The sequence below is a fragment of the Amblyomma maculatum genome, chromosome 1 (genome assembly GCF_055883805.1).
Source record: "Amblyomma maculatum isolate TAMU_Amacu chromosome 1, ASM5588380v1, whole genome shotgun sequence".
In the NCBI taxonomy this organism is placed as follows: domain Eukaryota; kingdom Metazoa; phylum Arthropoda; class Arachnida; order Ixodida; family Ixodidae; genus Amblyomma; species Amblyomma maculatum.
The window spans coordinates 297,014,328-297,030,972 of NC_139344.1; the positions used below are offsets into that span (position 1 = coordinate 297,014,328).

At 46.4% G+C, this 16,645-nt stretch overlaps 1 protein-coding gene across 13 annotated transcripts in view; it reads right to left on the reverse strand.

Moving 5' to 3' along the window:
- The window catches only part of hfp (Poly(U)-binding-splicing factor hfp), a 121,840-nt gene that overhangs the window by 32,172 nt on the left and 73,023 nt on the right, over positions 1–16,645 (reverse strand). For all 13 annotated transcript variants that reach the window (XM_084591614.1, XM_084591621.1, XM_084591619.1 and 10 more), the window contains 2 exons: positions 7,363–7,410; positions 4,321–4,486 (listed from right to left, as the gene is read on the reverse strand). In XM_084591614.1, coding sequence (XP_084447740.1) covers positions 4,321–4,486; positions 7,363–7,410 — 214 coding nt within the window. The remainder of the gene's footprint in view (positions 1–4,320; positions 4,487–7,362; positions 7,411–16,645) is intronic.

The following is a 16,645-nucleotide window of genomic DNA, read 5'->3' on the forward strand; positions in this document are numbered from 1 at the left end:
CTGATTTTATTTCAAAGGTCGATTGAGAAGTACAAACTCCGGTACACAACTGTCCTCTAAAATGGGGATAGCTGGACTTATGATGCCATTACCCAGGTTGAAGTGCATGGTTTTGTACAAGCTAAAAAAGAGGAATGCATAAATCATGTTCAAGAAAGGATGGGGACGGCACTCAGAAACCTGCTGCAAAAGCACAGTGACTGAACATGGATGAAGCCTGGGAGGAAAATGCCGACTGGCAGCGGACCTCATCACAAAGCTGAGTGTATATTATGGCTGCGCACTCAAATCCCATGAGGTTACATGGACGCCATGATGAGGGCAGTAATGGCTACTTATTGCCACATTACTCCTACTAATGAGAAGCCTAACCATTCACTGTGCCCAGCTGGCAAAGTCATGGTGCCGGCACAATGCTGCGAAAGCAAAGGAAGAGCCAGTCCCTAAGCACAAATAGAATTTTCCAAAGGATGTCGCTATGGCCCTGCTGCCGGTTTCTTAGCGGCATTCTGAAAGAAAATTGCTGGAAAGGTGTTTTCGAGGTAGAACCAAGAACTCCAATTAGAGTTTGCACTCGGCCATTTGGAGTCTTGTGCCCAAAGCATGACACTCTTCGCTTTTTGCTGTTGAAGCAGCTGTTCCTGAGGCAGTGTTGCGCTTTAATACAGGGAGCCAACAGGCAGTGGCAGCAATCTTAGGCGAACTAAGCACAAGCATGCCAAAACTGGCCTCAAGAGGAGTCAAGAAAGAGATGTATGCCGTAGCCGCATGTCCAGCAAGAAACTTCAAGTTTCACATCGCCTGAAGAAGAGAGTGAAGCACAGGCACCAGGACTCCATGCACCCAGATTATTCTCCTGGGGCATACAGTCGAACCCGGATATATCGAACTCGAAGGGGATCGCGAAATAGTTCGATATATCGATAATTCGATATACAAAAATCGGCTTGTGACGGCACTTACGATGCCAAAAAACGATACCGCACGTGTCGCGTAATCAATCCACTCGCATAATGAACCCACCCTCCACTTTTTCACCCGAGAATTTGAAAAAAAAAAAAAAAAAAAAAATGCGTTAAGACCAGCTCGCTCACATGCAAGCGATTGAGTGATCTCAGCGACGAGCGGTAGCGACAGAGCAAAAAATTTCTAACTTGTTGGAACTGCGTCCCCCTTGCCGCTCGAGCCACCGCGACAGCTCAATACAAGGTTTCTGTGTCGCTGCGGCAGAAATTGCGAGAGTTTTCGCTTGCATGTGGATGGCGCGCGTCACTCCGTTTCGGTCGTCGCATCCACAGCTCATTTCTTGGCAGCGTGCCAAGATGCTGCGCAGCGATAACGTCAGGGCGCGTTTATCTTTTTATAGCTCCTCCGGTGGCGGGGAGCGACTTAGCAGAGTGCCCGTGATGGCTTATTTGCACAAGCCTGGTTCGATTTATCACGCCGCGCTTGGGGCGGGCGTCATGATCGTAGCAGCAGACCGCGTGCTTCCGTTGATTCATACATGCAAAGATAAACGGCTCCCGCAAAAAAAAGAAAAAAGAAAAAAGCCTGCCGCTTCTTAACGTCCGCAGCTGCCATATCTTACGATACGTCGCGCGTACAGCACAACGATAAAAAAGGATGACTCTCGCAAAAAAGAAAAAAAAAAGAAAAACAGAGCTGCCGCTTCTTAACGTCCGCAGGCGCCATAGCCATGTCAGCCGCCGCGCGTAGAGGGTTCGCAACACACGCTGGAGGAAGCATCCGACGTCTGTCTGAGAACGGGCTGAGCTGACTTGGCGCATGCGTAGCGCGTGCTGAAGGAGAGAGATAGCTCGGCAAAAGAATGGGCACACCCACGCACATGGCTTGCAAACGTCATGTGTTGGCGCGCGGGAAACAATGACTGCAGATGCGCGCGCCTTTGGGGAATGGGCGCGGCGCTGTCCAGAACTGTCCCCTCTCATTCCTTCCGCGCGTGGCTTGAAAACGTCACGCGGCAAACGGCCAAGCGTGATGCGATCGTCTTTGGGGAAGGCACACTTTCCAGTGCGTGGTGCGGAGTTCGATATATCGAACAACCGGTGAAATTGAGTTCGATATATGACGCGGCTTTCCTATACTTTTACATGGGATTTTCAAGGGGATATTCCTTGAGTTCGATATAACCAAAATTCGATATATCCGGGTTCGACTGTATTCAGTGGTTTTGACTGGGTTTGTTTTTAACTTTCCAGTGAGTAGACATGTGATAAAACGTTTTTCTTCGTTTTCTCAAAATCAAAATATTGATGACGAAACATGTTTGGAGGTGTGATATCTTAGGTTTTACTCATGATATTGCTATAATTCCTTTTGCACCAGAAAGGTAAACTCATCTACAGTGCAACAATATTAATGAATTTGTGGTATTTTATGAGGAAAGTTTTTAAAAATTGCATGTTTTCTGGAGTGTCGAGGTGGCAAATAAGAACTTTGACAAGCCATAACTTTGGTTAAAAAGGGACCAGGACATTCAGTCTTGCTTTTTGCATTCCCTGTGTGTTCTAGAATGATTTGGTAGGTCAATTTTCATTGTAACTCCTGTAGTTTTACTAACAATCGACCTCCAAAGAAAAAGCATAAAGCGCTCAATATAATCAAAACTAGATGACTTACAGAAAATCTAAGTGCATATTTGAAATCACCACGAACAACTGCATAAATGGTGGAACTTTCATCGAAATCTACCAGTAAATAAAAAAAAACTGCCTTAAGACCAGGGTCCCCCCCAGTAAAGTGCCTCTCTGTCCACCTCTGCCCAGAACTGCAGATGTAGTAAGTTCATTTGGCCAGTTGCCTCAAAACAGCGCAGTCGGTAGGGGGACCCTAGTCTCTGTGCAGATCTCAAATATGCAGTAAATAAAAAAAACTGTCTTAAGACCAGGACCCCTGGTCTTAAACACTTTTTTATTTACTGGTAGATTTTGATTAAAGTTGTACCATTTATGCAGTTTTTTGTGCTGATTTCAAATATGCACATATATTCTCTGTAGGCCATTTATTTTTTACGATAATGAGCACTTTATGTTCTTAGGTGAGCTGTCAGTAAAACTACAGGAGTTACAATGAAAACTGACCTATCAAATCGATTTAGAACTCACAGAGATTGCAAAAATCAAGACTGAATGCCCTGGTCCCATTTTAACCAAAGTTACAGCTTGTGAAAGTTCCGAGAACAAAAAGCCACCTGGACAGTCCAGAAAACATGCAATTTTTTTTTAATTTACCTAATTAAATACCACAAATTCATTTATATTTTTACACTGTACATGAGTTTATCTTCCTAGTGCAAAAGAATTATAGCAATATCATAAGTAGAACCTGAGATATCGCACCTCCAAACATGTACCATCAACAATATTTTAATTTTGAGAAAACGAAGAAAAATGTTTTGTAACATGTTTACTCACTGGAAAGTTAAAAAAAAATCCAGTCAAAACCACTGAATATGCCCCAGGAGAATAATCTGGGTGCATGGAGTCCTGGTGTCTGAACTTCACTCTCTTCTTCAGGCGATGTGAAACTTGAAGTTTCTTGCTGGACATGCGGCTACGGCGTACATCTCTCTCTCGATGTCTCTTGAGGCCAGTTTTTGGCACGCTTGTGCTTAGTTCGCCTAAGATTGCTGCCACTGCCCGTTGGCTCCCTGTATTAAAGCGCAACACTGTCTCAGCAACAGCTGCTTCAACAGCAAAAAGTGAAGAGTGTCGTGCTTTGGGCACAAGACTCCAAATGGCCGAGTGCAAACTCTCATTGGAGTTCTGAGTTTTACCTTGAGAACACCTTTCAAGCACCTTTCTTTTGGAAAGCCACTAATAAACCGGCAGCAGGGCCATGGCAACATTCTTTAGCCAGAGGTCACACTCGGAAACAGTTTGGTCAACTCAGTCCGTCATCAGCGTGTTCATGTAGTGTTGGCGATCCTGTCACATCGGCCCAACACGAACTATTCAGAAACATGTCATCGCCTCCCGCCAACAGCGCTCACGAAATTGTTAACACAGCAAGCGCTGCGCATCCAATGCAAACGGCGCTGGCTTCTGCCTACACCACGAAAGTCACTGCTGTCACCAGCGCCGCCGCATCTCCACTGACGTCACGTGCTGACGCTTGTCTACAAACTAAACATAGGAGGTGGCAAAGTTTGTGACTTGTAGAGCCAATTGTTTGCAGAAAAGTGATGTTTTTCAAGTTTCCGGATTTTTCGGACCATTTCCCAGGTCCCACTGAGTCGGAAAAAACGGTCGGCTAGCATGCAGCCATGATGGTGCACATTATACAAACTTGCCCACTGACCAGTAATGATGCCTGGTGCATTGGCAGCCAACACTGGCTGCGGGAGCACGCCTGGTGGCCCAACTAAGCCAGGCGGCACCAGGGTTGGAATGGTGAGGCCCGGTGGAGGGATGACCGCTGCTGCAGATGAAGAACCTATGACTCCAGGAGATGACAGCCCCAAAGCCTGTGAAAGTGGCAAGAGATGTGCACTTCCCCAGATAGCACAAAGCACGTATCAGAGAAGAACTACACCTTAGGAAATAGCCCATAGCACTTTGTTGGCTAATGGTCTACACACCGCTTTCACACTGTAGTAGTTCTATATACAGTGTAATCCACTTATAACGATACCAGATATAACGATATATCGGTTATAACGATCAAATAATTTAGATTTATCAATTTTCCCATTGCCCCTATGTAAAAATAAACCACATATAACGATACGATTATCGGCGATATATCGGATACAACGATAGAATTTTGACCGCCTGGAAAATATTTACTAGCAAATTTCGTATAAATATTTGCGAAAAATAAAATTATTTGATTAGAATGACGCGAAAAGTGCCGCAAATAGACCGTTGTGGAGAAATCCGCAAGGAGGCGATGCGTACGGCCTTTGGAAGCGAGCGCCATCATCATCGCAATCGCTGAAGAGAGAAGGTGGGGAGAAGGGGAGCGCGTCCTTGGCCGTTGTACGTGGAAGATGGCGCCGACTAAGCGGAAGGCAATCTCTCTCGAGGTGAAGCACCAAATTCACCAAGATTTTCGGCAGGGCTTCAAGGTGGGAAGCCTCACTAAAAAGTATGGGCTTTCGCAGTCGACGGTTTCAACCATAATCAAGGCTGCAGATGTCCTCGAGAAAGCCGGCTCCAGCGGCCACGACGACCAGCGAAAGAGGGTTAGAGACCCTTTGTACAGTGATGTGGAAGAGTCTCTCTACCAGTGGTTTCTGAACGCTCGCAACCAGAATGTTCCCATCACAGGACCGATTCTTTGTGCAAAGGCGAAGAAATTCGCTTTTCTTCTGGGACGAGAAAACTTCGAGCCCGGCGGAGGATGGATCCAAAGATTCAAAGATCGCCACGGCATTGTTTATAGAAACGTGGTCGGGGAGGCTGCCTCGCTGGACGTGTCGGCGAAAGACGAGTGGCTGGCGACGAAACTGCCCGAGCTGTTGGAGCGCTATGAACAGAAGGACATTTTCAATGGGGACGAGACAGCGCTTTTCTACGAAATGCTGCCTTCAAGGACGCACGCTCTCAAAGGAGATCCGTGCAGCGGTGGGAAGCACAGCAAGGTCCGAGTGACTGTGTTTTTGTGCGCCAGCATGGACGGTAGCGAGCGTCTGAAGCCTTTTGTGATTGGGAAATCGAAGAGGCCCCACTGCTTCAGGAACCAACACATTCCGGTCCGCTATCGGAATAACAAGAAAGCGTGGATGACTCGCGACCTGTTTCAGGAATGGCTGCTTGAATTTGACGGCCTAATGGAGCAAAAGAAGAGGAAAGTGGTTCTAGTCCTCGACAATTGCACAGCACACAGCGTCAGCGTGAAGCTGACGTCTGTCGAGTTGCTGTTCCTGCCCCCGAACACCACGGCAGGTCTGCAGCCCATGGACGCAGGCGTAATTGCCAATTTCAAGGCTCTCTATAGACGTCGTATGGTCGAATGGCTGATCTTAAAAATAGACCGTTTGGGATCGCCAGAGGATGCTTCCGGGCCTGCTCACCTGAAGGTGAGCTTGATCGAAGCGGTGCGGTTTGTGTATGGTGCGTGGTACGAAGTGAAGCAGTCCACAATCCAGAACTGCTTTAGAAAAGCAGGCTTCGTGCGCCACGACTGTGCGGTCTCAGAAGGGACAGATACAGATGACTTGCTCCCCGAAACTGCCGATGTGTGTGCACTATGGGATCATGTTGCATCTTCCGATAATGCCGGCGGAGCGCTCTTGGAAGACTTTTTAAACGCTGACTGCGCTGCTGCTTCGTGTGAGGAATTTACCGATGAGGCCATTGCCGAGGAGCAGCGACAAAAAGCGGCATCGAGCGATGGTGAAAATAGTGACGACGATGACGGCACCATGGACAACGATGGCAGTGACACCACCACGCCAGCTCCATTGTCGTCACGAAGTGCCGTACAGTCCATCCAGTCGCTGATAGGCTTCATCCATGCTACAGGACTGCCGCACATGTACGCGCAACAACTGGAGACTATGCAGACTGAAATTATCAAGCGTCAGCTGCCGCTCAAGCAAGCGCGGATTTCAGACTTCTTTAAGCGAGATTAAGTTATTTATTCCCTTTATATACAGTACAGCAATAAAGTGTTGAGTGTTCTTTAGTGACTAGCTTTGTTTTATCCGATTGAATCGTCGCTGGCAAGTAGGTAAGTCTGCATGCACGGGCAAATGTATGTGCGCTCTCTTGTTTTGTTTTTTTTTTCTTTTTACTTTTTTTTTTTTGCCGGTCCAGATATAACGATAATCGGTTATAACGATCGGATTTTCCCGTTTTCTCAATATCGTTATAAGTGGATTGCACTGTAATATACAAAAAAAAAAGAAACTAGAAGACTGTGGGCACATATTAAGTGCATATTTGCCCTTCACCCACTCGGGCAAATTTTACGACTAATCATAGGCATATTTGGTCCATATAAAGCAATCTCCAAAGCATTATGCTTTACATCTATAAAGAACAACAAGCAAAAAGCATCCAATCAAGTACTGTTACAGAATAGAATGCAAGAAATTCATTAATACCGATGGCAAAGTGTACTTTACAAGTCAACATGCACCCAAAGTTATTGGTACAGCTGACTCTGAATAACTTGCCGAAATTATGCAGAGCTCAAATATTATTCTTCATGTTGATGGGACCGGGATGCAAGTTGCAAATTCCGCACAGTGATTTCACAGTATTATGACAAGCAAGAAGAAAGAGGCAAGTGATATCGCTCAGTTCCATGCCACCATTACAGCTTCGTCTGAAAACCCATGAAACACATCTGTCCACACTATTACACAGCAAAATATAAATAAGATTATTGTACCGCTGCTGATGAAGAACGTATTGCTCCTGGCGATGACAGCCCCAATGCCTGCAAACAAAACGGATGCACTTTACCAAGCGTGTTCCCAAGAATTCAACTGAGCAAAAAAAATAACATTGAAAGGATCCTGCAGAAGTGGAACGACAAAGGCAAGGTAGCAGTGAGGTACTGTTAAATTAGCTAGATAAGATGTTAAACATTAAGAGCTTACTGCACTGTTAAATTTAATCAGAAACGAAATTCAAAAAAAAAATTTACCTTAGAACCTGCATGCAAGATACCAACAAAGTTTTTAAAAAAATCACAACAGGGCAGTTGGTTTGTGCACAAAACTAAGTACTTCATTTACACGAATATAAAACATTTTTCCTCTTACATTATATTCGGGACCACAATATGAATATAATTACTCCCTTATTACCACCAAGCTTGTAAGCTCAGCTTTCGAAACGCTTTCGAGCTGCATACCATGCATGTATGAAGGGAAAGAATGCAGTGATATCCACAGAGTGGATTAGCAAAGGACAAACACATAGCAGCAATGGCCCTCAAGTGGTGATGGCAGCCACTGCTCTGCAGGTGACTGCGCCAATGCATTGGAGGCTTTTCTGTACTAATGATGTTGCCTCTCATCTATGAGTCCACTGCTTCCATACTTTTGCGTGCCATCGCCATTTCTTCCCAGCTCTTAGCTGCAATTGGCATCATTAGCCTAAGATAAGTGCCAGCATTACGAAACCCCTGCAGCAATCAAATAAATACAGTAAAACCTCATTATTCAAAGCCATTGGGACCATAAAAAATGTTCAAATTGACCAAACAAAAAAGAAAAGTCAGGCTAAAAATTTTACAGCGTGGACATGCTGCACATACCCTCCATCCAGCACTTCGTTTTGTAGTCTCCTGCGGTATTCGTGCAACTTACAGAAATAAATTATGACATCAAAAGCGAAACTACTCTGCCCTGCCTTCCAGTGCAGCCTGAATGGCCTGTTGGCAAGTCTGCATGGCCGTGTATAGTTGTGTATAGATCCTTGCGGTATTATCGTCAAAAGTATGTTCGAATGAGCGTGCAATTCAAATTTCCTATACCGCAGCCGATTTTCACATTAATTACCTAGTCTTTTTGATGCATGGAGCCTAATGCGTCCTGCCAAGCATGTACTACCTGCTGCTCATCCAATGTACCTTACACACTCATAAATAGGACATACCACTAAAAGAAACACACTGCTATGGGTGACCAATGATGCGATGAGACATCACCACTGCGGCTCTAAGGCATTCTGCAGCAAAACTGGGCATTCCCACATTGACTGTGCTAGCCCCGTCGAATTATTGTCTAAATTACATTAAAGGCACAACATGGGCTCTTTGAATGATCAGAGATTTTCAATTATTAAAGGGACTATGAAACGCCTAAAATTAGGTAAAGCAAAGCGGTCGACAGGTAGGTACTCCCTCACAAGTCACTTCATCGGAAGAATTTTTCAGCTAGCTTCATTAACACCGGAGATATCGGCAATTAAAAGTGGTGCTCCTCCTCTCCCCCTCCATAACACTCCAAGACATCAGGGAAAAAAAATACAAAGAAAACAGCACGGGGGCTTTGCCCCTCCCATGAAAAAGCCATTCGGCAATGCTCGGCTCGTCGACTTCCGGGTGTCACGCCCATTTTCCTAAGCGTGAAATTTCTCCCTCCTACACCGCCTCCACATTCATCAGTCTCTGCCTTTCCCTTCTCGTCTGCGTTTGCATAATTTTCAGCCTTGTCTCGTGGTTTCCTAGGCCGCTGGCTTCAGCAGTCTCTTGACCGCTCAAAATTGTGTGCACCAACAGCTCGAACGACCCGGGTCATTCGCAAGCCTCGACACCAGCAGCCGCCGCAGAGCACTTCCCTTCATATCCCAGTGCTTCATACACACGCAGTGTGATTGAGTACAAATAAGCATGCAGGCTAGAGCACTGCACAGGCCTAATTTTACTGCCCGTGCCCGGCCCGAGCCCATCGTTTGAAGCCCGAGCCCAGCCTGGTCCCATAGCTGCTAGCCCGAGCTGGGCCCGGGCCCACACTACAGACTCAGCCCGGCCTAGGCCTTGCAGTCTGTCTGCGCGGCATACTTTAAAACCTAGAGTTGAAGGAGTATAGACACGTACATTGTCTGTTCCGGTATTTTTGCTTTAATCAATCCACAGAGTCCAAAACAGAGGGACTGCGACCCAAAACGACCCAGCATAGCTCAAATAATTTATTATCAGTGCATTTATCAGGGCCAGTTTCGGTTTCGATCTCTCCGGGTACGAGCGCGCGATGACGTCAAAGATACGAAAACGCCATACGAGCGCCCCGCCCCCTACTGGCAAGGTTGGTGATCGCGTAAACACAAAATCTGATGACGCATTCGAGCCGTGTTTTTCGTCTGCTTGCGGTCGCATATGCAAGAAAATATCATCGTCGGGCAGTGCTTCAGCATAATTAGTACTCTGACGTTGTTTCGCCCGATAGCGCGGATGTTACTGGCATTGCTGGGCACTTTGATCCCGACCCGCTCGCCTGCGACCCAAGCGACGAAGCAGGAATCAGCAGCAGCCACGAAAGCTTGGTGGGTTGATGCGCAGGAAATGTCAACTGGTAGGAATGTTGAACAAAGGAACCGTGAAGATGCTGCTTTATCAGTCTAGTTGGCCAGTGTGAGCCAAGCTGGTGTTCTAAAAAAATGTTTTAGTAATGACGCGATCAGCCACCGTAACCTGCAAGCTCTCCCGATGGCTCCCGTGCTCACGCCTGCTCGCGCACTGATTGGTCCCAACACGGCAGGCCTGCGTGCCACCGTCCAAGCATGTGGCACCATCTGGCGCAGTCAAGGCAATCTAGGTGTTTAAAGCTGTGGCCGCCGCGATCGGCTCCCAAGTCGTAGCGGCTTCATAGCATCCGCTAACAGTAATCTAGCTATCGCGGATCGCTGTTCATTCGCTTACATAACTATTTGTACAAAGGACTATCAGTCATGATTAAATTGCGAGGATTGTTCGGCCTGTACTGAGGGCCTGGTAGAAGTAATTACAGTGATATAAGCAAACTCTTTTTTCCCCTACAGCTGCTGCCCGGTGAGACGCATCTGACGTCTGCTAGCTCCGCTGCTGAAGGAGTCGCGCAAAGCAACAAAATATTTTAAGAGATGGGCTTGCCAGTGAAACCAACTAGGACTAGCGACGTCTAGGGAAGGCGGGGAGCAACGCAGTTAGTTCGCGGTGCGCCATCGAGAGGCACCGTTGCCGAAAGCCCTGCCGTTGCGCAGGCATGCTGTTCGGGCCCGAGTATAGCAGGAAGTCTGCATTCGTACACCAGTGAGGTAATTGTAACATGCACCAATAAAGATGCGATCAAGTAAACCGAGCAGAAGCGTAGTACTTTCTCAGGGCACGGCCGGAACCGGCGGCGACGCCGCCGCTGTTCAAGTCCGGCCATGTGTCGTCACTGCCCTGCTTTGCAGACTCCACATCACAGTTTTGATTACATCATGTTTACCTATGTACACGTTTTCGTCACAGAGATGTCACTGCCGATCGGTTTTGAAAAACGAAGTACTTGCCTGGCTTGTTTTTAAAATTAGATTAAAATATCTTCGCGGCAATGTGCGAGGTTGGGATTGCTTGGGGAGCATCTCTGTATAACCAGGAGAGCAATCGTATTCCTTCCGACGTTTCAAAATATAACGTCTATACTCCTTTAAGGCGAAAAACAAACAAAAAACACTTAACTCTTTTTTATTTATTCCATCACAAATGACCTAGTCTTGATTGACATCAAATGCTATATAAGAGAGTCCACATCCAGAATAATGCGGAAAAAAAATTCTAAGCACATGAAAGAAAAAAAGATTTTCAAAAGTCTGCATGAAGTAGTCCTTTTTTATCGGAAAAGAGCAAGACTGCACTACCAAGGCTCTTATTTGGGCTTGTTGGTAGCTATAGTCGGATGTAATGCTATCACACAAGGAACTGTCCACCTACCTTCTGTATGAGCCTTCCACGTGTGCTAGCCACTATGTCGGAAGCGAGGTTGGAATAAACTTACCAATAATATTGTATATGCTAAGAGCAGTCAGTAACTCTCTCTGTTGTCTCAATTGCTGGATCCGCAATGGCAGGTAAGCTGCTCACATTTTTTTTTCTTTGATCATGACTGTATTTCATGTGTAATGTCTTAGTTTACTACTACGAGGGGGTGTACATTTTGATCTAAGTAACGCACTCCTATCTTAGCTCTGAATAGGACTGATAGTATTGTTAAAATAAAAAATACTGCTTAAATGGTACATAATAACAAATCAAGATGGAAGAAAAATGTGATAAAATATTCTTCTGAGCAGAGGAGGGCATTTTTAAAGTACCGGCAGGAGCAAATGCTTGGTCAAGAAATTTCTGGCATGTCATTTAATTAAAGGCATTGTGCTCATGCACGTTTAAAAGCTATGGATTACAGAGTTTCTAAGCATGGCTCCTTATTATCAATTAGCTCCTGAGGCAAGTTATTTGCTTAATCACACACAGAGACTGCCTCCGGCAACTATGCCACAGGAACTTGTGTGATCAAGGGCAGGAAAACAAAAAATTTAGAAATTCTTGTGCAACAATATTTTATTGAAGAACTCATGGCCGCCCTCCGCATTGTTATGGAGACAGAAAAAAAACTCTTGTTTGTTGTGCATCATTATGTGTTTGAATACCGAAAGATTTCTAATGCAATACGCTATTATTCAATGGTGTTTCTCGTAGAGTATAGATTTTTTTTTTTTTTAAGTAAGTGAGGGGGGGGGGGGGGGGGGGGGTAGGTGAGGTGAAATGAAGACGGCTGCCCGCCAAGCAATCGATTAAATGTCCTTCTCCAGTGGCTCATATGAGGCTTCAAACGTCCAGTCGTTGGCGGTAACATAAAACAGAAATGATACAAGACTGCCTTCTGCTAGATCCGACGGAGTGTGCTCACTGATGGCTGAAAAATTCCAAGCTAGAGGTGTTGTGTACTTTAGTAAGCGCGTGCTCATGTAAACAAGACGTGCGGCATGCGTTTCAGCGCTTTTTATGATCTGCACTGTAGTAGAACGCACTGGAGTGTTTTGCGCATTCTCTAGCTTTTTCGCTTGTGTTGAATGCTGAGAGGCGTGCGCACCCAAAGTTACTTGAACAAACCACTGAGTGCAGCTGATTAAACTCGGTCTACAACTGAGCTTTTTCTCATTCAGCATTAAGAAATGTGCTATTAGGGGTTTATTCATAAACCACTTCAATGATTTTAGCGCCGGGATTTATTCATTTCCGAAAGTAGCCGTACACAACTAGCCCCAGCCCAACCTTGGCCCGCCACTTCAAGCCGGAGCCCGTCCCGGGCCTGCAATTTCAAGCCCGAGACCGGCCCGGGCCCGGCAAAGAAGCAATTTTTAAGCCCAGCCTGCGGGCCGGGTCGAGCCCGGGCTTTCAGGTCGGCCCGAGCTCATGCAGTGCTCTAGTGCAGGCTTTCCAAAAAGCACTTTTCTTCTCTCACACTGCCCGTCAATCTCCGGTGTCAGTAGCTTTGGTACCGTATTCTGTGGTTTGACCAACGGCAACAAGTCTCCTCGCGGAATTGGTGCAATAGCAAGCAACGACTCTGCATGGATGCTGGCAGACAAGAGTGCGAGTTGCACGCGTGAAAACATGCAAACATAGTTTTTAGTCAGAATGAGCACTTTAACGATGGTCGACATTTGTGGTGCATAATGAATCGACATGAGCATGGATTATCTTTTTAGAGATCACTACAAGGTTTGGATATCGGATTACAAGTGAGCCCGAATTACTCATCTGCGAGTCAGAAGAATTCAGATTAACAAATGGGTAGTTGCGCTTCTTGAAATTCTTTCACACATTGTTTAGGAAGTGTTTACGTGCACGCTTGTTTTATCTCATGTATATATTTGCATCGTCCGAGCCAGACTCGATGGATCGAAACATAAGCAAAGCAGCATGCAGTTCGGCAGCGCAGGGTACACACAACAATAACGCATAGAGCGGCAGATTGCAAAACACTGTCCATTGTGGCTTAGATGCCTAATACAGTTGAATCCCGCCACAACGAATACCGCCACAACGAAATTTCCGCGACAACGAATAATTTTTTATTCCCCGCGAGTATCCTATAAGAATTAATGGCCTAAATTTCTCTGCACAACGAACCATTTTTGCAGAGCGTTTCCGCTTCAACGAAACTTTCGCGGGCAAAATCGAAACTGAAACTAGTTTTATTGGCGAGAAGTCCAAGTCAAATCCAAAGCCACATTAAGCATGAAATCACGTGATTGCAGTTCCGCCATTTTGGCTTTGTGTCATGGTCGCGTTGTTCACTCGCTGCCTTTCTCTTCGACGACGACGAGTTTTCATCCGCAGGACACGATGGCAACGCAAGTGAAAAAACGCTAAACACTTTCCCTTGAGCAAAAAGCTCAAATAATCGCCCAAGCAGAAAGCGGAAGGAAGAAAGCGGCAATTGCTGAAGACTTCGGAATTCCTGCAAGTTCGCTGTCAACGATTCTAGGCAATAAGGACATCGTGAGAATGGCACTTGCTTCAGGCCCATCCTCGAAGCATAAAAAGGTGACGCGGCCCCTCCATGAAGAGTTGGACAAAGCAGTGTATGCGTGGTTTGTGGAAGCACGAGCCAGCAACGTCCCCCTGTCCGGAAGCATCGTCCAGCAGAAAGCCTTGAACTATGCATGCCTACTTGGCATTGATGATTTTAAAGCCAGCATTGGCTGGCTAAACCGTTTCAAGGCCCGCCATAACATCGTTGGAAATGTGTTGTGCGGCGAGTCAATGTCAGCAGACGTGAACGGAGCAGCTGCTTGGAAGGCGAGTAACATGGCCGGAATTTTAAGCAACTTCGTGCCTGCAGAGATTTACAACACCAACGAGACCGGGCTATTCTACGAGATGTTGCCGGCTAGGACACTCGACTTCAAGGGGCAGTGCTGTCACGGCGGCAAACACAGCAAAAAACGCATCACAGTGCTACTTTGCACAAACATGGATGGCTCGGACAAGCGTCCGCCGTTAGTCATAGGCAAAAGTGCCAAGCCGCGCTGTTTTAAGGAAACTCGTAGCCTACCTGTGCAGTACAAGGCGAACAACATGTCATGGATGACCCGCGCTATTTTCACCGAGAGGATGGTGGCATTCGACCGCGACATGAAACGGTAGGGCCGTAAAGTTTGCTTGCTTCTGGACAATTGTTCAGCACATCACTCCGACGAAGTCAAGCTCACTAACACGGAGCTGAGGTTTTTCCCTCCCAATTGCACGTCTGTCTTACAGCCTCTCGATCAGGGCGTGATTCTTAGCCTGAAGCGCGCTTACCGCGGGAGGTTAATTCAGCGGCTGCTGTTTAACACTGAAACCGGCCGAGACACGAAGGTGGACTTGTAAGTGGCACTGCAGATTATGTCTGCTGCCTGGAGCACACTGGGGCGCTCAATAATTGTGAACTGTTTCAGGCACGCCGGATTTGCCGAAGGTCGACCCGTACACTCTGCTGGCCTAACACCAGGCGTTACAGACGACGACAAAGAGGCGTCACCGGCTCCGGGGATCGCTGCCGCCTGGAAAATGCTGGAAGAAATAGGAACCGTGCCGCCTAATCTTGAGCTCGACAAATACATCGGCGCTGAGGCTTGTGTTGTTGTTCACGAAGATGCGAGTGATGAGCAGATCATAAAAGCTGCCCGGAATGATAAGAACTCTTCCGATGAAGAAAACTACGACGTACAGGAAGCGCCGGCTGCGGCAACCGCCGTACAGGTGATGGACGCTTTTGATGTCATCAGGAATTTCGTTGCTGTCCGAGACGACGATGTTGCAATAGGTTTGCTGACCGAGTGCGAAAATCGCGTGACGGCGTTGCTCGCCGTGAAGCGTAAGCAAACCAAGCTTACAGATTTTTGGCATTAAACGCCTTTGCTGCTGCTTGGGCAATTCTTTCTGCGTTTCAAGTCAAATTTTTGCGATAACGAAGTTCCGCGAGAATGAATTTTTTTTTCGTGCACCGTGAATTTCGTTATAGCGGGATTCAACTGTAAAGCCTAGCAAAAACCTGGCAGCAGCACACGGCCAGAGTGCCGTCAGCCACAGTGCTTGCGGATGGTGTCTCTGCGGTAACTTCGCGGCATCCGGCGCTGCACGTAACTGGTGCGAATTTGTGTACTTTCGCGATGCAGCTGAGGGCAGACTTTTTTGACGCACATTCCATTTAATTATCAACACGCCGCACAAATGATCGATGCTGCTAAGACGAGGCGGGACTACAGTATGCTGTACAGTACAGTATGCTACAGTATACAATCAGAAAGTTCAGTCGAAAACAGGGAGTCTCCCAGGCAAATCGGGAAGGTTGGCATGTATGAAATGACTTCTCAGTAAATGACCATACCTAAACACTGGCTGCCCCCTTTGAAGCATGTGCTTTTGCAACTCCGTGTAACTTAAGCATAAAGGAATGTCTACAGGACTCAAGTACAACAAAGATTTTACACAAGTGACTTGACTACCAAGCAGAAGCATCAAGTGCTACCATTTCACTTTTATCCCCTTTTTTTTTCTTTCGCAAATGGAGGAGCATGTATCAGTAAATGCATTTTTCTGGAAGAGGTGGCACTGAAGGATATAAATGCAGAAATGCTACATGCAAGAAAACTACACGGGTGCTTGCTTTCTTCCATGCCAGCGTGAGCGGAGTTGAGGCAGAAAGGAGGTAGTTTAAATATTTTTGCATAGCAGAGACTGCCCTTTCTAGTTTCAGTAAGCAGCTTCTCAAGGGCTCTCCTCTCAGCATCCGAATGCTAACTGCTTCCTGTAGCTATGGAAACTAGACTCGTGAGCTGCTTTTACGCATCAAAACCTGATGCCTGGAGCCAACTGTAATTTTGACTTCTGTGAGCACCGACAAAGCTGAGGCACGCAGGAGCCAAGGTTCATTAATCTGAATAAAAATTAGTGTTCTCATAGTGCAAGACAAAAAAGTGTTCATGGCAGCTTTGTTGCTAGTAGTATGCCAGCAGATGGCATGTCGCTTCAGAATGTGTGTCCCTAGTGCTGATGCACCATACTTGCACTTTAGGTCACAGGTAACTTGATTCACTACAGTCGAATTACTGCCTTATAGAACTATTCTGCAATCTCCTTCAGGCTCGATATAGCTGGCAATGACAGTATTATCCCCTCTCAGCAGAATGCACCACGAGGAAAAAAATGG